Source organism: Diadema setosum, chromosome 13, assembly GCF_964275005.1.
Source record: "Diadema setosum chromosome 13, eeDiaSeto1, whole genome shotgun sequence".
In the NCBI taxonomy this organism is placed as follows: Eukaryota; Metazoa; Echinodermata; class Echinoidea; order Diadematoida; family Diadematidae; genus Diadema; species Diadema setosum.
In genome coordinates this window covers 13,630,749-13,653,711 of record NC_092697.1, presented here as the reverse complement: position 1 = coordinate 13,653,711, position 22,963 = coordinate 13,630,749, and the positions used below count along the sequence as shown (strand labels likewise).

General features: G+C 37.8%; 1 protein-coding gene across 1 annotated transcript in view; it reads right to left on the bottom strand.

Annotated features, from left to right (window-relative positions):
• LOC140237229 (multiple PDZ domain protein-like) overlaps positions 1-22,963 on the bottom strand; it is an 82,633-nt gene that overhangs the window by 7,395 nt on the left and 52,275 nt on the right. The window contains exons 23-30 of the mRNA XM_072317172.1: positions 8,193-8,285; positions 6,896-6,971; positions 6,564-6,648; positions 3,978-4,089; positions 3,307-3,456; positions 2,504-2,755; positions 1,965-2,253; positions 832-927 (exon numbers count right to left, since the gene is read on the bottom strand). Of these exons, the coding sequence (XP_072173273.1) occupies positions 832-927; positions 1,965-2,253; positions 2,504-2,755; positions 3,307-3,456; positions 3,978-4,089; positions 6,564-6,648; positions 6,896-6,971; positions 8,193-8,285 (1,153 nt within the window). The remainder of the gene's footprint in view (positions 1-831; positions 928-1,964; positions 2,254-2,503; positions 2,756-3,306; positions 3,457-3,977; positions 4,090-6,563; positions 6,649-6,895; positions 6,972-8,192; positions 8,286-22,963) is intronic.

Sequence of the window (22,963 nt, the reverse complement as noted above, 5' to 3'; positions counted from 1 at the left end):
CACATGATAAAACAACGAGCTGCACAGATCAAAGATCCATATGACCAAGTAGCCTACAAATGTATATATTATGTCTGTCTTGCTGTAAATTATCAAGGGAAACAGTATCTTGCATTGTAAATATGTCACAAAGTGCATTCAGATTTATAATGTATTACGAACTACATTTTTTTTTTTGGCATACAGTCTAAAAATTGACCAACAGTTGCAAAAAGAACTCAAGATTAAAAAAAATACACAAAGAATATCAAAACAAAGCTTGTATTTTTCCACTCTACAACACCTGATGAACTATGGCTTGAGCTGATAAAAGCAGTATTGATATCAACTACCACCAATAAATAATATGTGGTGGACATTGTGAACTATGTCTCCAATGTGGAGTCCACATATAATCTTTTTTTCATGTCTATGCACTATATTTTGGCCTATAATAGATAAAAAAGAGTGACAAATTCGAATACCTTATTAATCAAAAAGAGTGACAAATTTGAACACCTTATCAATCAAGGTGGAAAGGGCACACTAAATCAAATGGATACACTAATGGCTACGCCAATGCCTATCTAATGTAATTTGTATACAACAGTCCCTTCCATAAAAAAACCAAAAATATATGTTAAGTTTTGCAAAGTTTTTGACGTTAACATTAGCATAACACACTTCAAATGACGTTTCTGTTTTATTTCAAATGATACTATAAATAACATGACACGACAACTGCTGCTAGCTAGATGAGTTAAGTATTAGTGTTTGATCATGGTAATGATCACGGAAACTTAAGAAGTGGACCACAACATGTCAAAGTTGGGATTCGATGGGTTAACTTACTACCGGTGTCCCGAGAGGGGCGAGAATCAAGGGAGTTGGACTCATGCAAGTACAGGGAGTGGGGCTCATCCCCCAGATCCAAGGCTGGGAAGAAATCTTTGGCAGTAGGAAGCAGAGATAGTGGATATACCAGCATAGTAGTTGAAATATGAGTATATGACATACAAGACTGTATACCAGGGTATTCATGGATGAGATAGACTGTATACCAGGGTATTCATGGATGAGATACACTATACACTACACTGGGGGCACTGGTATATAATACCAATGCACCAATGTCAGACTACCACCATAGATATAAATGAACCTTTATAGTCAGAATACTGGTATAAGTGTAGATATAACTTTACCAAAGTCAAATTAGCAATATTTACATAAATAATGGTTTAATGTACCACAATGAAAATATACAATTAGTATATGGCATAACTGAGCATGCATTATAGTTGCAATAAAGGTATCTAATAGGCAAAATATCATTATTATTATGCAATAGTCAGAAACTGGTTGGCAACAGATGATGTGCCACTATGATGCACAACAGTACAATATTAGCAAAGAGATACAATGGCTAATGGCACCAGAGCAGGGTCTGGTACACACCTAGCACTTGATATATATGAACCCCACACTTATATTTCATAGTGTGTGAATGTTCCTTCACAACAATCACTGTGAAACTAGTGACATTTGTGGCATGAGCTTTCGCAAATTGGAGCCGATGGCATCAAATACTTTGTGTAGACAAACACATTCGGGTGCATTTTACTTTTGTGTGTTTTGGATCCTGATGAAATTTGCAGCGAAAGTTTGATGCATGGATACAATTCTGGTTTTACAGTATGAGAATGGGGTAAATCAAGCGGATGGGAAGTTTCCGAAAGAGTTTCAAGCAAATATGTTATACTCATCTCTTGAAGATAGTACAAATGTTTAAACATACATGTAAAAAAAAGATAAAGATATGTAGTAGAAATACATTATAAGACAGTGGGCATTCATTTTACCACATACTACCTGTTAGTTTACCAGAATATACATGTGTCATAAAGCATGTGATTAGAATTAGATTGAGAAGAGTATGGGGGGGGGGGGTGGGGTCAAACAAGAGATACCGAACTGTCACTCACTTCCAATGCCAGCATGTGTGGAAAAGGTTGGTGCGGACATGTCGCTCTGTGCAGTCTGGAAGGTGATGCCCCCTTCCACCCCTCTGGCACCAGCGGTCCCTACCTCCAGGGTTGGGAACAGACTGTGGGGCTGGGAGGAAGGGGACTGGGTGGGCTTGGCCGAGCTGATGGTCAGACTGACCGTGCCCCTGGTGTCCTTCAGCACGCTGATGGCGCTCAGCTTGGACAGGCCGATGACTGACTTGTCATTGACCGCTAGGATCTGGTCCCCAACCCTAAGATGGCCCTCCTGGTAACAAGAAACACAAACTTGAATTGTTCTTCAGCTCTAACTACAAGTGTACAATTTGAAGACGTTCATTACCCTACAGTATTAATGCTATCACATTTGCACTTATCTTTACACTGCCACAGATTTGATTCAACGATCTCCGGTTCCAGAGAGACCAAAGCCTATATCCATCATACTATGGTGCTCCTACCATGATAACATCACAGCACCTTGAAAATCTTCTTTTCCTCTCATCTTCCCATCTCACCTTTGCTGCCGGTCCTCCCATGGTCACGTCCTTCACAAAGATCCCCGACAGTCCCTTCTCGTCCTGGTTCTCGTAGATGGCAAAGCCCAGACCCCTCTGTCCCTTGGTCAGCACGATGGTCTGGACGTTGGGGTAGTCTTCCGGCTTCGGGGTCGGCTTCACCACCGAAGCAGGGGCGGGGTCGGTGGAACTCTCCCCAAAGTCCTCCACATCAAAAGCCTCTTGCCTCTCCACGACAGTCTGGATCGATGTCTGGGATAGAGAATTTTGAAATAGATCAAAAATCAAACAAACAAACAAATGTGGAGGATGACACTTGGATCTGTCGCACCTGCAAGCAACATCCTGTAAAATCCTGAAACAATCTAGTTAGCTACTTGCAGACTTATAGGCCCGAATTCACGAAGGTGGTACAAACGAAACCATGGTTTAAACCATGGACAAAAACCATGGAGCGCCAAGTGTCAAACGGAATATTTCGTTACGAAATTGGTCATTTCGTCGACAAAATGACTGTTTCGTTAACGAAATGTTAACTAAATGTTCGTTTAGTTACAAAATGTTGTCATTTCTTTAAAAAATAATCATTTCATCGATGAAATGACTGATTTCGTAGCGAAATATCCCATGCGACACTTGGCATTCCATGGTTTTTGTCCATGGTTTAAACCATGGTTTCATTTGTACCACCTTCGTGAATTCGGGCCATATGGTTTATTACTGAAGAATTCAACTGTGTACAGATGTCATCCGTCATCCTTGTCATCAAGGGGGGGAGGGGGGGGGGGGCTGGACAAACATACCTGGTTGGGATAGATGACCGGTGGCACTGCCAGCTGTTTGATGGCAGCCTTGTTCCTCACCAAGATGATCTTGATGGTGCCAGGGGCAAGACCCTGGATGATGTTAGAGGCATTCTGGTGGGAGTGGCCGAACACCTTGATACCGTTGATCTGTAAGGGTTCGAAGGAAGACAAGTGCTGGAAGTGTGTGAAGAGGTTTCTGGAATTTTCCACTCCCGTCCAACAGCAGGAAATGTGTTATGCCAATTTTCCAGTTCATTACCAGAGCACACTCTTAAGTACAGAGGATTATCAGCATCATTAGCATCATCATCATCATCATCATCATCATCATCATCATCATCATCATCATCATCATCATCAGGAACATACTACCAGTAATGATGCCTGTCACCTGCATCAGTAAAAACATCATCACCCAGAGAATTGATATCAAACTAGATCCTTCATTATTTCTGAAAACAAAGATGACTACTGGTACCTCCCTGGTACATGAACTTGCCCTACCAATAACAAAATCATCCTATCAAACATAGTCACTGCACTCTGTATCTTACTTTTCATGAGTAAAAAGAAAAAAATATCATCATCATTATAGTCGTGATCACAATCATCACCATCCTACCCATCATCAGCATAAGCACAAGCAGTTACCATGGGAACCACCATACCTCCAGGAGTTCATCACCTATGAGGATCCGGCCATCCTTCCCCGCTGCTCCAGAAGGGTTGACCCCAACAACAAACACACTTGTCTTGTTCTTGTCTTTGTTACCAGCCAGGCTGCAAAGGGGTAGGCAAAAAGAACCAAATAAAAATTCCATGACGCCAAAAGAAAGAAAAAACTAGAAATGTCGCTATGGCGACTGGTATGCCTCCGCCATTATGCATGATTCTCCTAATACAGTGTAGGTCTATACCGGTAGTACATATGGACAATGTGTGATTACATTTTCACAAAATTGGCAAAATATTAAAATGACATGTTTGTCACAAATATGTTGAATGTTCACCTTCCTTGACCTACATTTAATTGGATGAATAGGAGAGCATGTATTTGGGGATTTAAGGACTTTAATTTGACTTTGACCCTTTCCTAAGTTTATGCATTGAGTAGTTTTCAAGGTATGGAGAAAAAGTGCACTTTCTGTATTGAATAGTAAATTGTTAACATTTTCATCAGGCCTTTGACCCCAAAATTCATAAGAGAATCACTGTCAGGCACAACATGCATAAATTTGTACTAAGTTTCAAGATAACTTGGGCCACTTCCGAGATATGGAGGAAGAAGTAAGTTCAGCACTTTCAATTGATCTTTGACCTTTTGACCTTTGACCTTTTTGGCAAAAAAAAAAAAAAAAAAAAAAAACTTCCCAGAGAATCTCTATTCGGATATACATGCATACACCAAGTTTTAAAAAAATAATCCTGCTGGCATTGCATAAATACGAGGGAAATAGTAAAATTTTGAAGTGTTGCCCTTGACCTTTGACCCCATGAACCCCAAATTGCCTAGATAATCACTGCCAGTCAGTGCATGCATATATACTATGGTCAATGAAGATACCTTGAACAATTTCCAAGATATGGAGAAAAAAATGAAATCTTAACATTTTTACTTGATCTTTTGACCTTTGACCTTTGACCTCATGACCCCAAACTTTCACCAGAGAATTTTAATTGGGTAATACATGTATACACTAGGTTTCAAGATAATATCTTCAAGCATTGCATAGATATGGGGGAAATAGTGAAATTTTAAGCATTTGACCTTGACCTTTTGACCTTTGACCTTGAGCATGTGCACCCAAAAGTTGATAGGCACAACTTCATCCCCTAATACACATACATGCCAAGTTTCATTAGGATACCTCAAAAGGTTTTTTAGTTACGCTGTCCACAAAATTCATTACGGACGTAAGGACGGACGGACGGACGGACGGACAACCCGAAAACATAATGCCTCCGGCACCACTTCGTGGCGGAGGCATAAAAATCCCTCCTCTCCTTTCATTCTTTAACCCACTGAAGACGGACTGATTTTGCTACAACACGCATTTCCCAGAGACACTTGCGCGAGTATACTCGGGACTCGTCCTCAACAGGTTAACTTAACCCTGTAACTGATGAATGATTGTCAGATATTTGACCATCAAATCACATCAATCAAATACATCAAATGACATAAAAATTTATCAAGTCCTGAACATTTGATTCAATTCAGATTAGATCAAATCAAAGTAAATCAAATCAAGTCCTTAAATTGACAGTGTCGGGGCGATCATTAACGGGCTGTTAACATTACCCCAACACTGTACAGGCATGCTAACCTGGAAACATTTAACTGCACATTACTTGAATATGAGACCAGTCTGAAGCAAATAATTTTCACACAACAATAGATGTATAATATACTCTTAGACCCTGTTTACAGTGCGGGGCCGGGCTCGGCCGCGGCTCGGCCGCGGCCGAGTCCGGCCTCAATTGCGCGGCCGAGCCTCGCAATTTTGTCCGTTTACACTGCTGGGCTCGGCCGCGCTTTTGATTCAAACCTTTCAATATTTTGTCGTAGTGGCGCTCTGCTTGTAAACAAACGCAATTTGGTATTGTCTGGTTTTCAGACCCTTTGCCAAATTAATTCCGTGGCGACGAAGTCGCCGTTCTGGCAAAGGCCTTTGCTGAAGGAAAAAATCCTTTGCAGGACAAAACCACCTTAAACTATACTAGTTTTCGGCGTTGAGGGGGTTAATATCCTGAATAGCGAAAGATACAGGCAGAGGGTTTGGAAGCCAGACTAAAATTGGCCGCGCAATTGGCCGCGCATTTGGCCCAGTTTGCGTTTACACCAAGAAGAGGCAGGGCTCGGCCGCGGCTCGGCCGCGGCCGAGACCACCTCCAGAGCGAGGCCAAATGTGAGGCCAATTTTGGCCTCGCATTTGGCCTTTTGCGCGTTTACACTGAAGCGGGGCTGGGCTCGGCCGCGGCTCAGCCGCGGCCGAGCCTCGCACTGTAAACGGGGTCATTCTCGAATCCCACAAGGACTGGAACAATCATCCCCCAGCATTCCCACTGATCAGTTACTAGCCATCCCCTTTAAGTCAGATTAAATCAGTCATATCAAGTCAGATCAAATTAAGTCAAGTCTGGTCTAGTCTAGTCGAGTCCAGTCGAGTCAAGCCGAGTCAATTCCAGTTGATTCGAGTTGAGTCAAGGCAGTTAAGTCAGATGCTGGACTGAACTTGACCTTCAAACCCTACCTGAGTCCCAGTCCCCTGTCTCCCTTCTTGAGTTCAATCACATGCAGCTCTCCCTCCAGATCTTTGTAGCGCTCACTCACTTTTTCTGTGGATGGGTGGTAAAAAGTTTACAGAGTAATCAAACTGACATGGCAATGACATATTTAGAATGAAATGATAATAATCTGGGAAGCAGATAGCTGAAAAATAATTCACCACAAGGATAAGTAATACACAGAAGCATGCATGAAGTTATACCCTCTCTATTGGTACTTGTACTGGGAAAAGAATTTGATGTAAAAAAAAAACTGCTACAAAACTTCACTAATAAAAGAAGAATAACTGGGACTCACTCCACGTGTATCCAAATTCATCCTCCGATTCGCTGTCTGTCTCTTCTCTTCTCTCTTGGCCCTCCGGCACCCGATCCTGTTTATAAAGTCACAATTACAAACATTACAAAATTGAATACACATGGGACTATTCAGTCATGCATACTCTTGCATTCCTAAATGGAGTGAAGCCAAACTATTACTAGTAAGTCAAACACTAGACACAAAAGTTATATTCTTGTATCGGGCAACAATTGTCCAAAGGTCCACTTGTTCTGCGGACATCAACAAACCAGCATTATGAATATACAGTGTACAGTGTAGTAATTGCATGAAAACATACACAAGTTACTACCTGGAAGGATGTGATATACATGTAAGTGGTGGAATTATAATTCACTAATATCAACATCTCTTTTCAAACAACCTGCCACCATACATTCATGTCAAAGGTCAAATGCATAGTGTCATTCAAATGTGGATGCGCTTCACTGAACAAATTTCATATTCAGGTGTACACGGATATACTATGGCATAAGCATCACTATCTGTTCAAGCCAATTATTTATCATGTGATAATAGAATCTAAAGGTACTAGCTCACATTTGCAAACACACGAAAATCAAAACTGCATAAAACAGGTCCAATATGACTTCAAGTACAAGTTATAACAGTAACATACCTCACCTGTCGCTCTTTGTCTATACCATTCGATAAAAGAGAGAAAATCATTGTTTTAAAATCAATTTTCAAACCGGGTCAACCCGACCCAAAATCGAATTACGTGCGCGGGCTATAGCTACGTACATTGTACATGTAACACGTACGTGGACCGGAGCTAGCGAGCGTTATACGCATGCATACGGATTACGGTGCATTTTCATTTATTTTTATGAAAGTAATGGACTAATTGGAACGAAATTTTGCACAGGTGTTACTGCAATCATACCCAAACTCCATGCTAACTACAAGTGTATGAGACCAATTGCTGCAGGTTTACAAATGTGGGCTAATACCTTTAATATCAGTACCTCATTATGACTAATGGACTGCTTTACAAAAATCCTTTGGTTGCAATAGCATTTCTTTTTTCAAAGAAAAGAATAGAATAAATCATCTTGTAATATGACACACTAGACTGTTTTATAACAAAAACTTATTTAACAAGAAGTTGTGAAGGATTAACTGAGCAGGTCAAAGTCCAAGATATGTCCATTGGTCAGAAACATTTGCAAAAATGCATTTTGATAAAGAATGCTTCCAAATAGCTGCATCGCATATAGAGCAAGCTCATAGTGTGTTTGTTGCATTGACTTACGACTACACCGCCGCCATCGGGCTCATCTGCTCCAGCCTGAATGACTTTGGCCTCCACGGCAACGACCTCTCCCTGACCCCCATCATCCTGCAACTAGAAGAAACAAGATCAAAGTGGAAGGAAAAACAACAATTAGAAATAACGTGCAAACTTCTCTGATATGATGATGATAATGATGAAATAATGTCAGTCTTCCATTTAGTTGCCTTATCTCACAATTTAACACTTTTGGCACTAGTTATGAGACTGACTTTGGGAAATATAAATGTGGGACATTGGAATTACATTAACTTTACTATTGGCACTAATTACGAGATACATTTGGGAAAATATACATTTGGGGTCTTGGCATTGCAACAACTACATTTGACAAATGGGAAGAGTGATTTGAACACTGAACAAACAAGTAAGTTTTCATTCCAGTCTCATACTGCAAAAAGAGTGTTAAAGGAGAGGTTAAAGGGACTGTACAGTACTGGTTGAGGTGGGGATTCATGTTTTGAACATTCCTAAGTGAGACAATGAAAAGCCTCTTATGAAATATGAAAGGGCACGTAATTTTAAGAAGGATTCAACGTTTATTTGATGAAAATTGGTTTTCAAATGGCTGAGATATCCAAAACAGTGCTAATAATAAAAGGCGACATACCACAACTTTATTAGGATCTCTTTGTTTCACCTTGTTTTTGGATATCTCAGCCATTTCAAAACTGATTTTCATCGAATAAACTTTTGATACCCCTTAGAACTGCATGCTCTTTGACATCTCTTAGAGTGGTTTCTGAATATCTCGCAAAATGTTAAAAGCTAAATCCTCACCTCGACCAGAACTGTACACACCCTTTAAGGGGGAGGGGGTGTGAATCCATGGATGACAACATCAACCTGGTATGATTGATCCCTTCTAAAGGAATTAATACTGAGAAGTACACATATATAGCTTTTCTTCTTTGTAGCTACACATTGTGACATAGTGATGCAGATACATCACTATCGGTAATATGGTATACCGTATGTCCCCCCCCCCCCCCCCCCGAAAAAAAATGACAACATTATCCTCCGCAATATCTTTAAAAATATTGAATCTATCTAAATACAAATTCAGGGTATGAAACTATAACTCATTGCCCACATCTTACAGAAAACCCCATTCGATTTGCTTCAGTGGTCAAAGAGAAATGAGGAATTTTGTAGAGGATGTCAGGAATATCTTCCCTCCAAGTTCTGTCTATTGTATTCACTCACAAGAGCATCGAAGTGCTAAAATTGGAAGAATCAGACTCATGACATGCTTTACAACAATCTATATTTCTCTGTGACCACATAACCAAATTGAATGGGGTTTTCTGCAAAATAGAGCTAAGATGTTATATCTTAAGACCCTGAAGTAGCATTTTATACAGGTCAACATATTGGGTGTTATCAATTCGAAAATCTGATTGTAATTTTTTTGGGACATACTGTACAACAGGTTTTTGCCACCATGCTGGACATCTCTTGGTCCACGGCCTCACAATACAAATTGGCATTTCACAAAGTCGGCTGTTCATGACATATCTATCAAATACACACCATTTCATTTTCATATAGTTTTACCCTTGCACTACTGTATGTGATCAAAAGTTTTCTGACAAGCACAAACATGGTAAAAGTGGCATTGACATTCATAGACATTCATTTTCATCAATGTGGCATATCTTACGTTGACAAAACAAATAGAAACTAGAAGCTACTTCACATGAATCTTGCAAAATCAAAACATGCTGTTTACTTTGATCAAAACAGAATGCAAGACACGTCAGTCAGTACATGCATTCGGTAAATACTACACATGCTGGAAAGCTGCAAAATAATGAAAACAAACAAATGAAATGACTGACATACTTTTCCATTCTTTAAAAAAATCAAGCTAACTGTATTACAGGATCATTCAAAAATATGTTCCAATACATGTTCCTATGACAAGAGCAGGAAAAATCAACCAACAACATATGAATAATCATTCAACCATCTTCAAGTTCCTTGAAATTTGGAAGTACCAAAGTAGTACAAATGAACACAAACTTGAGTTTTTCACCAAAGCTCTTCTAATATGCTCCTCAACGCGTCTAATCTCCATGAAACTTTGTTGTTTTGTGAATCTATTTCAACCAACTTAAATGATGCAATGCCGCAAACTGAAGCACAATCCTCACGAGGCATTTGAAACCTAAAAAACTGACAAATGGTGTAAATTATAAATTTATCAAGATTATGCTGGAAGAACGGAGACCAACAGTCAGTCCTTGCCAGAGTACAGAAAAATGCAACAGTAAGCATTCTAAGATTTGAAATTGAATATTTGATTCGATCCAAAATGATATCCCAGCTAATTTCACAATTTTCACAAACAGAGTCTGCCCTAAACACCTGACGAGTTTCTTGACATGACAATTTGACACACTCCTTAGTTGTTGTTAAGGAGTCAACACTGGATCACAATGGCCTCAGCTGATGTTTAGAATTGTTGATACTGATACATTGATATTCACTGATTCCTGATTTTCATCAACACAAAGTAAATATTACATATTATGTTGACATGGTAACCATGAGCATTATTTGGACAAAATCATCCAGCAATGTGGAGCTACTGTGTTTGCACAGGAGAGGCATTTTGTCAGCACAAAATTGTTTAAAAATAACCACCCAAAAGGAGAAGAAATCAACACAGCCTAGTTCTTGACTTAAAAAAAAAAAAATCAGAATTAATTTATTTAACATGAATGCTGAGGAAGCAACCATGGGCTTATGTAGCTTTCAGTCCCATCCAAGTGACTATCCAAAGCAATGAGGATAAGGGTGCACATCATGAGACCGACACCCACGAGTCATACAGCCCACGAGTCATACAGCCCGTAAGTTATACAGCTCACGAGTCATACAGCCCACGAGTTCGACACTAAGCTGACAAGGCCCATGAGACCGACATATTAAGCCCCGTGTTGTATCTGTCAAACTCGTGGGCTGTTTTTCCCTAGTGTCGGACTCGTGGGCTTTATTTGCCTAATGTCGAACTCATGGGCTGTATGACTCATGAGCTGTATGACTAATGGACCTCTTTTCAATGTCGAACTTATGGGCTATGACTCATGGGTGTCGGTCTTGTGGGATGACCCCGAGGATAGACCGGTAGTGCCTTGTCCAGTGACACAGCCACTACAGCCATGGGACTTGAACCAGGAGCCTTGTCCTTGTGTTTACCTCATCAACTTCCTGCTGCACAGCACCTCGAACAGAGCACAGGCATATGTGTGTGTATGCAAACCTCAAATACGCGTAGCTTGAACTTTTAAGTACATTGACCATATCAGCCAAAAGAAAATATCCTTCAAAAATTCCCAGATCACTATCAAAATTCAATAATCTGTTCCTCATGTCATCAGCAACTTTTCCTGTAAGTTTCATCCAAACCTGTTCACAACGTTTGAGTTATTTTGCAAACAGACAAACAAACCAACGACAACTAAAGCATAACCTCCTTGGCGGAGGTTAAAATGACTTGAAAGTGGAAGATAGCACCAAGGAGGTATGAGAGAAATACCTCCTTGATAGCACCAAGTCCACATTCTGACAAAAGGAAAATAAAACTGGTAATGACAATATATGTCTTTCTACAAATCACATTAAAGGAATGGCTGAATTTTGGTTGAGATGGGAGATTCAGATTTTAAAGGGACTGTACAGTACTGGCTGAGGTGGGGATTCATGTTTTGAACATTCCTAAGTGAGATAATGAGAAACCTCTTATGAAATATGAAAGAGCATGTAATTTTAAGAAGGATTCAACATTTATTTGATGAAAATTGGTTTTCAAATGGCTGAGATATCCAAAAAAGTGATAATAATAAAAGGCGGATTATTAGGATTTCTTTGTTTCACCTTGTTTTTGGATATCTCAGCCATTACAAAACCGATTTTCGTCAATTAAACTTTTGATACCCCTTAGAATTGCATGCTCTTTGACATCTCATAGAGTGGTTTCTGAATATCTCGCAAAACGTTAAAAGCTAAATCCTCACCTCAACCAGAACTGTACACACCCTTTAACTGTTTGCGAGATAATTAGAAAGCACTTATGAAATATTAAAGAGCATACAATTCTAAGAGGAATTCAAAGTTTATTTAATGCAAATTAGTTTTTGAAATAGCTGAGATATCCAAACACTATGTGGTCCTAATAAAAGGTACCACCCACCTTTTATTAGGACCACTTTGGTTCACTTTGTTTTCAGATATCTCAGCCATTTCAAAAGTGCTCTTTCATTATTCAAAAGAGGTTTCTTATTTTCTCTCAAAAGACTTGGAAACCTGAAGCCCCATTTCAACCAAAACTATACCATCCCTTTTACCCATTAATGATATAAATGACACATTACTTTCAGGTAGTGAAGTATAGTGTGCTTGGCTTAAGCAGAAACATTCAGCAATTTTAGAAAACTACCAGAACAATATTCTATAAGCAGATTGGCCCTAAACCCTGGTTGAAGTGTAATGTCTAAACCCAAAATGCTTTTGGTATTATATATTCCAACAACAATTTGAGTCGGTCAACCCAAATGACTATTTTGGTTCAATACTGAGAATCCTAATCTGAGACTTTTTGTGGGATTTGAGCTGGGTGGCCACATATATGTTCAAGGTGCCAAAAATATTCAGAGGTTGTGTGTGAGACAAGTTCAAGTTTATGCATTTAACATAAGATAACATCAAACTTTTCTGGAGAAACATTTGCCCTTACTGAAACTTGACATTATCTTTGAATAAGCCCTCACAAATTTTAACTTCACACAAAAGGAAATGAAAGCAATTTTTAAAGGATATTATATTACAGCTTGTACACCATGTACACTTGAAAGTGCACAGCAAGGCAGAGGTATTCTATTAAATTGTACAAGTTTTTGAAGTTATCTTGTCATATATATATACCTTTACTGAGCATCAATGCCGAAGAACACGAGTGAACAGCATCACAGTAATGCATGCTGCTAAAAGTTTACTAAACAGGCCAGCTAAAACACTTCACTGGGTGCTACACATCTGTATGTAGGCAAGTGTAACTACAGTATGCTAATGCTCAAAAGAAGTGTCACATTCAGAGTCAAACGTGATGCATAAAATACACACCAAGCACAAATTTTTAATCCATACATTTGTGGGTAGTAAAGCATGGCTCGACACTATTTTTTTCCTTCTCTGGTGACCCATTCAGGACACTAAAATCTTTGTATCTGAAATTTTGATAACCCGAAAAAGAAATGTAGCAGCCCGAAATAAAAGGAAAGATAGAAATTAATTTTGAATTTTAGCTGTCTGATCAGATATCCTTTCTAGAAATTTGCTGGCCCGACATCAATTTTTAGTGGCCCTGGGCCACTGGGCCACCACCTCTAATATTGAGCCCTGAGTAAAGTATGTATCTTTACAGCTTACCTAGATATTCCATTATAGGGTGAGGAATAAAATATCTTTTGGATTAAATAGACATTGGAGTTTGTTATCATCTTTTCAGAAGACATTACCCTTTAAAAATTTTGCAGGTAAGTATTGCACTACTTGGATACACTTTCACATTATTTTGATTATCTAACTGAAGCCCTCCTCCCCCCCCCCCCAATATGTCACATTTTGTTTCAGCTGGAATCTTCACAGGATGCTCCCAAATTTCCCAAAGAACACAAAAAATTGAAATAAATGAATTTTATGGTAAACTTTTGTATGGTGTGATTACTATGATATGCATGGTGAGTTTTGTGATGTACAATTGCCCCGAATTGGTAAAATTAAGATGCATTGGTTTTTAGAACTGATCAATTCAAAAACAAAATCAATGATGGGATGTGTGGAGATTCCATCTGTATTTGCAAGCTGACATTTTACAGGGATCTATAATTTATAAATGCACGGTAGGCTTCCTACCTGTCAAAATGATCATTAAGAATAGATGATGATTACAACTTTTGTCTAAATCAGTGTCGTATATAAAGAGAGTCTGGCCAACTGCTAATTTGGACGCCATGTCGTTACCGAGCGTATTACGCGTTACAGGGTTAGCGTTTACGCTCAGACGTAACAAAATAACCAAGCCAAATAAGGGGTAGTTAACAATGGGCACTGCGTATGAGCGCACTTCAGTAACGACATGGCGCCTGTAGATCACGGGACCAGCTTTTGACCAATCACAGGCTTCAAAACACATAAGCCAAAAACCGAGTTGGCCAGACTCTCTTTATATACGGCACTGGTCTAAATGATGAAAGAAAACCACAACAACTCACTGTGGGGTGCTCCATATCAAATGAAGCATTGTATGTAAATATGACTTGTTGAAATCTGAACTACAAATGTGTATGATTAACAAATCCAGGAGAGGACTGTATTCTGAACTTTTAAACGATTACCTTACAAAATCAATTTGACAAACTAGGAAGGGGAAAAAATATATATTCATTCCTTTGATATTTCCGTGTCAACTTTCAACTAGAATCACACAGTGCTGTATGCTTACGATGTAAAATATTTTTGCCTATATTGACTCTTCAATAAAGACTTAGGCAAAGTGTTACATGAAGCTGTATGCAGGGATTCAAACTACTAAAAATAAAAAGGCACACTTGTAAGTGGGGTTGGGAGATATGCAAAATAAGCATTGTGTATTACACAGCACAAAAATTCCTGCTTTGGATTGTGTAGTCAGCTAATGTTTTATAGCAAAATGCACAAGACAAATGCACAAGACAGGTGGAGTAACCAGTCCATGCAAGTTATTTCAAACTAATGGGCAAAATGAAAATGAGTAAAGAAAAAAAAAGAGGAATACACTAGTTCAGTATTGCTAGTGGACTAAGTTTGATTGTTGGTCAAATATGCACATGATAATGGAGCCTGCAAAATGAGGAGGCGGAGCCTGCAAAATGAGGGGGCGGAGCTCAAAAAGCTCAAATCCACATGCAAAGGTTGATTTCTTCAAAACTTACTTGCTTTTCATTTTGAGGGGGGAGAGCTTATGTGTCATTCCGAGAGAGTAAACTCAGAAAAGAACATATGGCATAAAAGAAAGAGAAAAATAGCAATTAGTGGAGAGAACAATGTTTTGCTATGGTTTGCATTTTCAAAACGAGCAAGTCATGTGCCAAAATGATCTTTCCAGAAGGTAGCAAGGCAATTGGAAGACTTTGTCAGGGGCGATGACATTTTTTGAGACATTTTTTCTTTGCATTTCTCTACTATAATCATATCAATCAACAATAATACTCCAACAGCTAAGAGTATTACTACATTTTAATTTCAGGTTTCTGCAAGTATTATCTAAGCTCATGAGAACACAGGAGCCTCTATAAGATGTTAAAGTGACGTTATATGACATCAGATAGGAATCATACGAATTTGCAAACCTGGATAAGCTATCTATGTTCACAAATCATATTGAATGAAATCCGTCAGATGTCACAAGGACCTGTGGCAACTTCATACAGTTAAAGTGTAATCATACTGCGAAGGTCGCAAGTCCACATTCACAAACCACCGTAATCACGATTCAAGTTGTAGGGACACAGCAGGGCATGCAAACTTACGTTATGACTGCAGCGAAAACCCAAATTTCTGCCGGATTCTGTATGCCCCTCCACGTAATAAAGCAGTTTTCCAGCTCGACCGGCGCTCTTCAGAAGTTTATAGAACGTGTCCTCCTCACAGCAAGCCCCTAAATCCTAGCTAGCAATATGCACCCAGAACTTTAGGGGAAGATAGCCCCCTACAAAAGACTGTAGAATGAATGAGCCTAAGCCAGGAACTTCACCCTTCTTCACAAAAATAGGAGGTAAGTAGTATCGAACACCTTTTTGCAGCTTCAGCTTCATACCACTGTCCTTCTTTGCTGATCAATCATAAAGAATTATCACAAGCCTTTCATGCTGAAGATCTTGAGAATCAGTCACTCATGTTTGAAATATATATGCAAAAATTTGTCATCATTTTTTTTTTCACAGCAAACAAACAACAAACAAAAGTTGAAAACAATCCCAAGTTTTTCTTGCCAGCACACACTGATTAACATACAAGGGGAAATCATAATCAAGAAAGAGTAGCCTTGTATAGGAAATAAAATAATCCAAATTGGAACTTTCACTTTTTTTAACAAAAAAGAATGAAAATTTGTAATACTACTCTATATGGGCACCGATACTTGTCAAAAAAAGGAAGCATTTAATAAGCTTTATAAATGCCATGTTGAATTAATTAATTCATTCATTTGAATAAATATGCAGTACCCTCTGCTATAAAAAGTAAAAGCAAGCCCTGGCTGTTGAGCAGAAGCTTGGCAGTCTATTGGATATGACACCTGTCTAGTAATCAGGAAATTATTGGTTTGAGTCCAACCTTGAGTATAGATGTATGCCTGATTTTTATCATGGCTTATACTGAAACATTGAACAATAAGTGCTTATTTACATCCGCAAAGGGCAATTTGTCAATCAATTTAAGTGAGTAAGATTAGAAGTGGCAAGAAAGAGAAAGTGAAAAAGCAGTTTAATATGGGCAAGGCAAATAAAATTGTTTGTGGAAGTTGCAGATGAAGTGATGGTAAAAGCAGTGGCAGTCTTTGTAGAATTAAAAATGGTTGCAGCAATAGGATAGCTTTAGTTGTTTCTGTGTTGTTTTGTAGAAATTACAACAGGGGGAGGAATATCACATGAACAAAATGGAGTTAGCAAACATGTGCTTTTAACGATTAAGCATGATAATTGAGTAAAGTCATATGAGCAAAGCTTGTGTACACATTTATTTAGACTTCAGCATTGCCGATGATACAGTCATAAGTTCAACAGACAGCAACAGAGCATAATCTGTAAGAAGAATGAATGTGCAACTATTCCATGAATACATTAAAGCTAAAAGTACACCTTTGTAACATAGAGTGCACCAATCTTTTTGAAAGATGTATGCCATGTAGAAATAAGGGCTCATGTTGTGCTCATGTAAAAGTTACTGGATTTAAATTTCATGTCTCTTTCATACATTTCGCAGGAACAGCAAAAAATGCAATATATCTCAATGAACTTGCATTCAGTACTTCATATTCTTCCTAAGCAGAGTTCCCCATACATTACTCAGAAATACACAGGATACTGTATGTGGATTTATGGTAGATTTTAAGCTGGTACCGTATCAGGGCAATTACCCAACGAGGACAATTCCCCCCCCCCCCCCCCCCGACTAAATATTGGTTGGTGATAAGGTTAGACTAAAGATTAGGGATAGGGTTAGGTTTAGTACTAGAATTGGGGTTAGAATTGGGGTTAGCGTTAGGATTAGGCTCAGGATTAGGATTAGGGTTAGGGTCAGGGGAAGGGTCTGGGGTAATTGTCAAGGGGGTAAATGCCCTAGACCCAGTAACTTCGGTTTGGAAATATACACGTATTGTGCCAGAGTGATGCACAGCATTGGTATTGAGGTACTGCCTTAAAACAGAAGGCACAGGTGTAAAGCAGTGACTTCATTCACATCCATAATATACACCTGCAACCTTTTATTTTTAACTTGAAGTTGGAGTTCCTATAACAAGTGAGGATTTTTAGTCTAATTGAAGTATAGAGCACATAATTCTTATCAATGTCTGACAGATTATACCATTAACTGGTTTCACTGTAAAGGCATATAATCAATATACATCACTTATCTTTTTTGTTCTCTCTTCATGTAGGATACATTTTCATTTTGTGTTGGCTACAATGTATGTTTAGGCATTCCTCAAAGCTTCCAAGCGCCTGTGTTAGTGGACCTCTGATGTGCAAAATGAAGGTGATCAAAGTCAAGCTGTGGGTATCTGGGGTGATCTATTGCAGGTGCAACCAAACTTGTATGACTGCAGATGATTCATTGTCTGTTATGGTGATTTAATTAAATTAATTTCTTTTTATGGCTTTCATACAATGACACACATCACACATAATGCAGATATCAAGCTCAGTCAAACATGTATTCAAGGCATATCTTGATGTGATCTATAGCTCTCTTTAGCTGCACTTGGTACCAAGTATTGTAAGTCCGGCATGGTGGGACAAGCAAAACCTTATGAAGAGCAGCATTTCTTGGTTTTCAAAGCAAAATGGTAAAGACTATCTAAACATTTGTAAAAGATTTACAAATGTTTGTAAAAGATTTACAAATGGAAGAAGAACTGTATTAAAACTTGAAACATTCCTGAATAAAAAGAGTGAAGGAGACTTATCTAAATTGAGACTAATTGTCTCCAAGACAGATATCTAATGAATGCTTTTTCACCAGTTATGATACAAATGAAACGTGTAAAAAAAAATGAAATACAAAAACAAGGTGAAATCAAGCAGTTAAATCTATGTTCGATTTGTGAGAGAAATGAAATTTCATCAATGAATTCATGAATTTGAAAACTCCTAGGCTGATATGTGATATTTATCAGACCATATCATTCAGTTTTGTGACAATATCTGAGAAATAACCAAAATATACATGTGTTATAAATGTGATATTCATTTTTCAAATGTCAAAGAATCAAATCATAACCTGCAAACTTTTCAAGTACTCAAGAATCCCAATATTTGAAACCAACTTTTGAAATCATTTAATCAAATTATGTAGAATGAATTCCGAAATGCTCATCACCCCCTTATCTTCATGGGTGATCTGTCACAAATAATTTTGTTTGATAATTCCGCTTGAGAGGGGTCCAAGTCCTTCATTTATACTGTCATGTCAAAAACATTCACCCAAGAGTTCAAATATTTGTCGAAGACTGTATTTATAACCACATCCCTTATCACCGTATGACAACTTACAGGAGTTGAAACATAAATTGTGTGGGAGGAATGCATTTGATGAAAGAAAAGTTGCATAGTGCTTGGAGTGTGAATATTCAAAGTGCATAATGCTGCTTTATTATGTATGACACAAATACACAAAATATTGTATAAATAATTGACAGTGAATACACTCAACTACAAACATCAAGAGTACATCCAATGACTGATAAATTATGATGAAAATATTGTACACGTTCAATTACCATAAACAAATTGTTGATAATGTATATTGTATTGCAAAGCACATTGTGGCAAGCATGGATGGAAGCGCAACAAAAGTATCCAAGGGTGAACCCTGCACAAATTCATACATTTCATGATAAACATGGCAAGGCTCGAGGGCGACTTGAACAAAATTTATGTGAAAGAGGTATATTTTGAATGCAGTCTTGCACAATTTATTGTAAAAAAGAGAATGTGTCTTCCTTGCATTAAGACAAGCAATTGCCCAAAGGAAAAAAGAAATGCTTAAAGAATGAGTTGATTTTATTCATAAAGAATGTACATACAGTACATGTAAATCTATTTTGTTGCTGCATGTTTTGATGTACATTAGTAGACCATTCCATTTGCACACATCAACTTGGGGAGTTTGGCAGTACACATTATTTTGCATTGATATTGAGCAGCAAACTAATAACATGTCAAAGAATAGCACCAGTAACCAATGTGGGATAAAAGTCATCCTAAATTGAAATGTCAGCTAGCCAAATTCCAACCGAATGCTTAGTCCACTGCAATGCATGTCAAAAACTGTCTAAACTGAGACAGTCTTGAATACAATGTAGTTAATATATCACTAATATGTGATTAAAATCAAACAACTAAATAATATAATAATTACACTGTACTTAGCAACTTCATAAATCACATGAATACATGTAAGAATGAATTGAAATTAGCATAATCAAAAATAAGCATAAACCTTGCTCGGTCAGAAAATTAACACTGACAAATGTTTGCATGATATGAATACAGAAGTGATAATGTGAATACAGAGTTACAAAACACTATAATGAAAATGCAAAGATCAACTCTGCGATCTACTTTCCTACAAATGATACAGGTCAACACGGCCAAACTGCAACAACACAGGCCATCAACTGCGCTGTGTGTATCTTGGCAGATAAATGTGAAAGAATACATCAAACTGGCAAATAAATAGTCCCTCTATAGATATGAGTTGTAAAAATCCGTTCACTCCAATGTGTAGATAAATTTTCAAGATGTTGAGTGGATATCAAAAGTACTTCCTTCATACAGTATGTATTTTGATAGATAATATACGATGAACTACATGACATAAAACCTATAGTGAGCTGAACAAAAACTACTAGTTAGATCCACAATGATTACTGTATATGCCATATATATACAATTCAATTTATTGAGTCTAATTTTTCATGAATCGGGACTTCACAACAATTTTCTGAGTGGTTAAATTTGGGAACGTGGAGTACAGTTATGAACATGGGAATGTACCCGTGCACATCACATGTATGTCAAGATCAGAGTTGATAATTTGGCATGTCGTTAAATTTGTGAATAGCACCCGACTTGCGAAATTCACGAAAATAAAAACCTTGCGAAATATACGGGAAATACAGTATTTCACAGGTGGAGGAAGGAACAAGCATAAGAATTGATTATATGCCTTTGGAGGATTAAATTCATCTGGCAGGGATATTTTTCTTTGCAAACATTGTGAGGAATGTGACCGTCTAATCTAGTACAAAATGAACGATAGACTCTGAGAAAAAGTGAGCACTCCCTGATTGTGCAAGTGTTACTGTGATGTAACTACAATGAAACCAAATGCACCAATACATGTGCCTTGAGACTGCACAGTGTGCAAGTGTATTACAAAACCAAATACCACTGTAACACACATACAGTTTTAGATGTAACCGAATTCCTGACTTCACTGACAAAATCTTTCAGGATGAAAAAGAAATTAAACAAAAATGATGGTCTGTAGTGACACATTGCTATCAAAAATAAGCATAATGTCTTCCGGGCTTTATAATACCTTTGTTATGGCAAGGTCTGCCTCTGTGTAATTGTAATAATTGCAAAATAGTCTAAATATATACACACAATGTCATATTTTACATACAGTCAAACTCGGATACCTCGAATTCGTCGGGACTGAAGAAAATGGTTCGACGTACGCGAATTTCGAGGTACGCGTACGTCGAATTTTCTTCGACTTATCCAATGTTTATCGATGTTCGACGTTTATCGATGTTCAACATGGTGTCTGTTATAGTGCCTATTGATTATTTGCATGCTTGTCAATTTGAATTGAATCAACTTTTATATGAATGAATTGAGTGAAAATCGGAAATGAAATGAAAATTTCAGAAATAAAGATTTTGGTGGCCCGATCGCGCCACCAAAAAAAAGAAAAAAAAGTCGGATGTTTGCCTTGACTTTTGAAAATGAACAGCGGTAACAATCGGCTACGTAAGATGCTAAAATAAAGGTCAGAGGTTTGCGTTTAATTGTGGAAATGAATGACGGTAATATTCGACTCGGTATGATACTAAAATAAATGTCGGATGTTTGCTCATACGTTTGGAAATGAATAACGATAAGACTCAGCTCCGTATGATGCTAAAACTAATGTTAGATATTTGGTTTTGCGTTCGGAAATGAATAAGGATAACATTCGGCTCCGGAAGACGCTGAAATAAATGTCGAATTTTTGCTATGACGTTCGGAAATGACAAACAATAACATTCAACTCCGAACGATGGTTAAGTAAATGTCGGATGTTTCTTCCTTTCGAAAGTAAATAGCAATAGCATTCGGCTCCGGAAGATGCTAAAATAGATGTCAGATGATCGTTGTTATGTTCGGAAGAAAATAGCAGTAATATTCTGCTCCATCATGTCCATATGATGCTAAAATAACTGTATGATGTTTGCTTTTAAATTCGAAATAAATAACAGTAACATTCAGCTGCGTTTAATGGTAAAATCAATGTTTGATGTTTGCTTTGACGTTCGGAAAAGAATAACAATAATATTCAACTCCTGACAATGATGAAATAAATGCTGGATGTTTGCTTTTACGCTCGAAACTAAATTGCAATAACATTTAGCTCCGGAAGATGCTAAAATAAATGTTGAATGTTTGCTTTGATGTTCTGAAGTGAATAACAATAATATTCAACTCCGTACGCTGATAAAATAAATGCCGGATGTGTGCTTTTACGTTCGAAAGTAAATGTCAATAGCATTCAGCTCAGGAAGATGCTAAAATACATGTCGAATGATTGCTTTTACGTTTGGCATATTTGGAAGTGAACTGCAGTAACATTCTGCCCCATATGATGATAAAAAAATATTGGATATTTGCTACGGTACATTTTCGAAATAAATATCACTAACATTCAGCTATACGTTTCATGGTCCAAAATGTCTGATGTCTGCCTTGACGTTCAAAAATGAAAAACAGTAACATTCGGCTCCGTGCGATGATAAAATAATTGTCAGATGATTCATTTCACTTTCGGAAGTGGACAGCAGTAACATTCGGCTCCGTTCGATAATGAAATAAATGTCGGATGTTTGAAATGAATAACGGTAATATTCTGCTCCGTACGATGCAAAAATAAATAACAGATTGTTGCTTTATCATTTGGAAATGATTAATGGTATTAATCCGCTCAGTTAGATGCTACAACAAATAGCGGATGTTTGCTTTCACGTTTGGAAATGGATTAGGATAGTATTCAGCTCCGTAAGATTCTAAAATGAATGTCGGTAGTTTGCTTTTACATTTAAAAATGAATAACGGTAACTTTCGGCTTTTTACAATGCTAAAACAAATGTCGGATGCTAACAAATGTCAGCAAATCCTCCAATTTTCTCATTTCAAACGTAA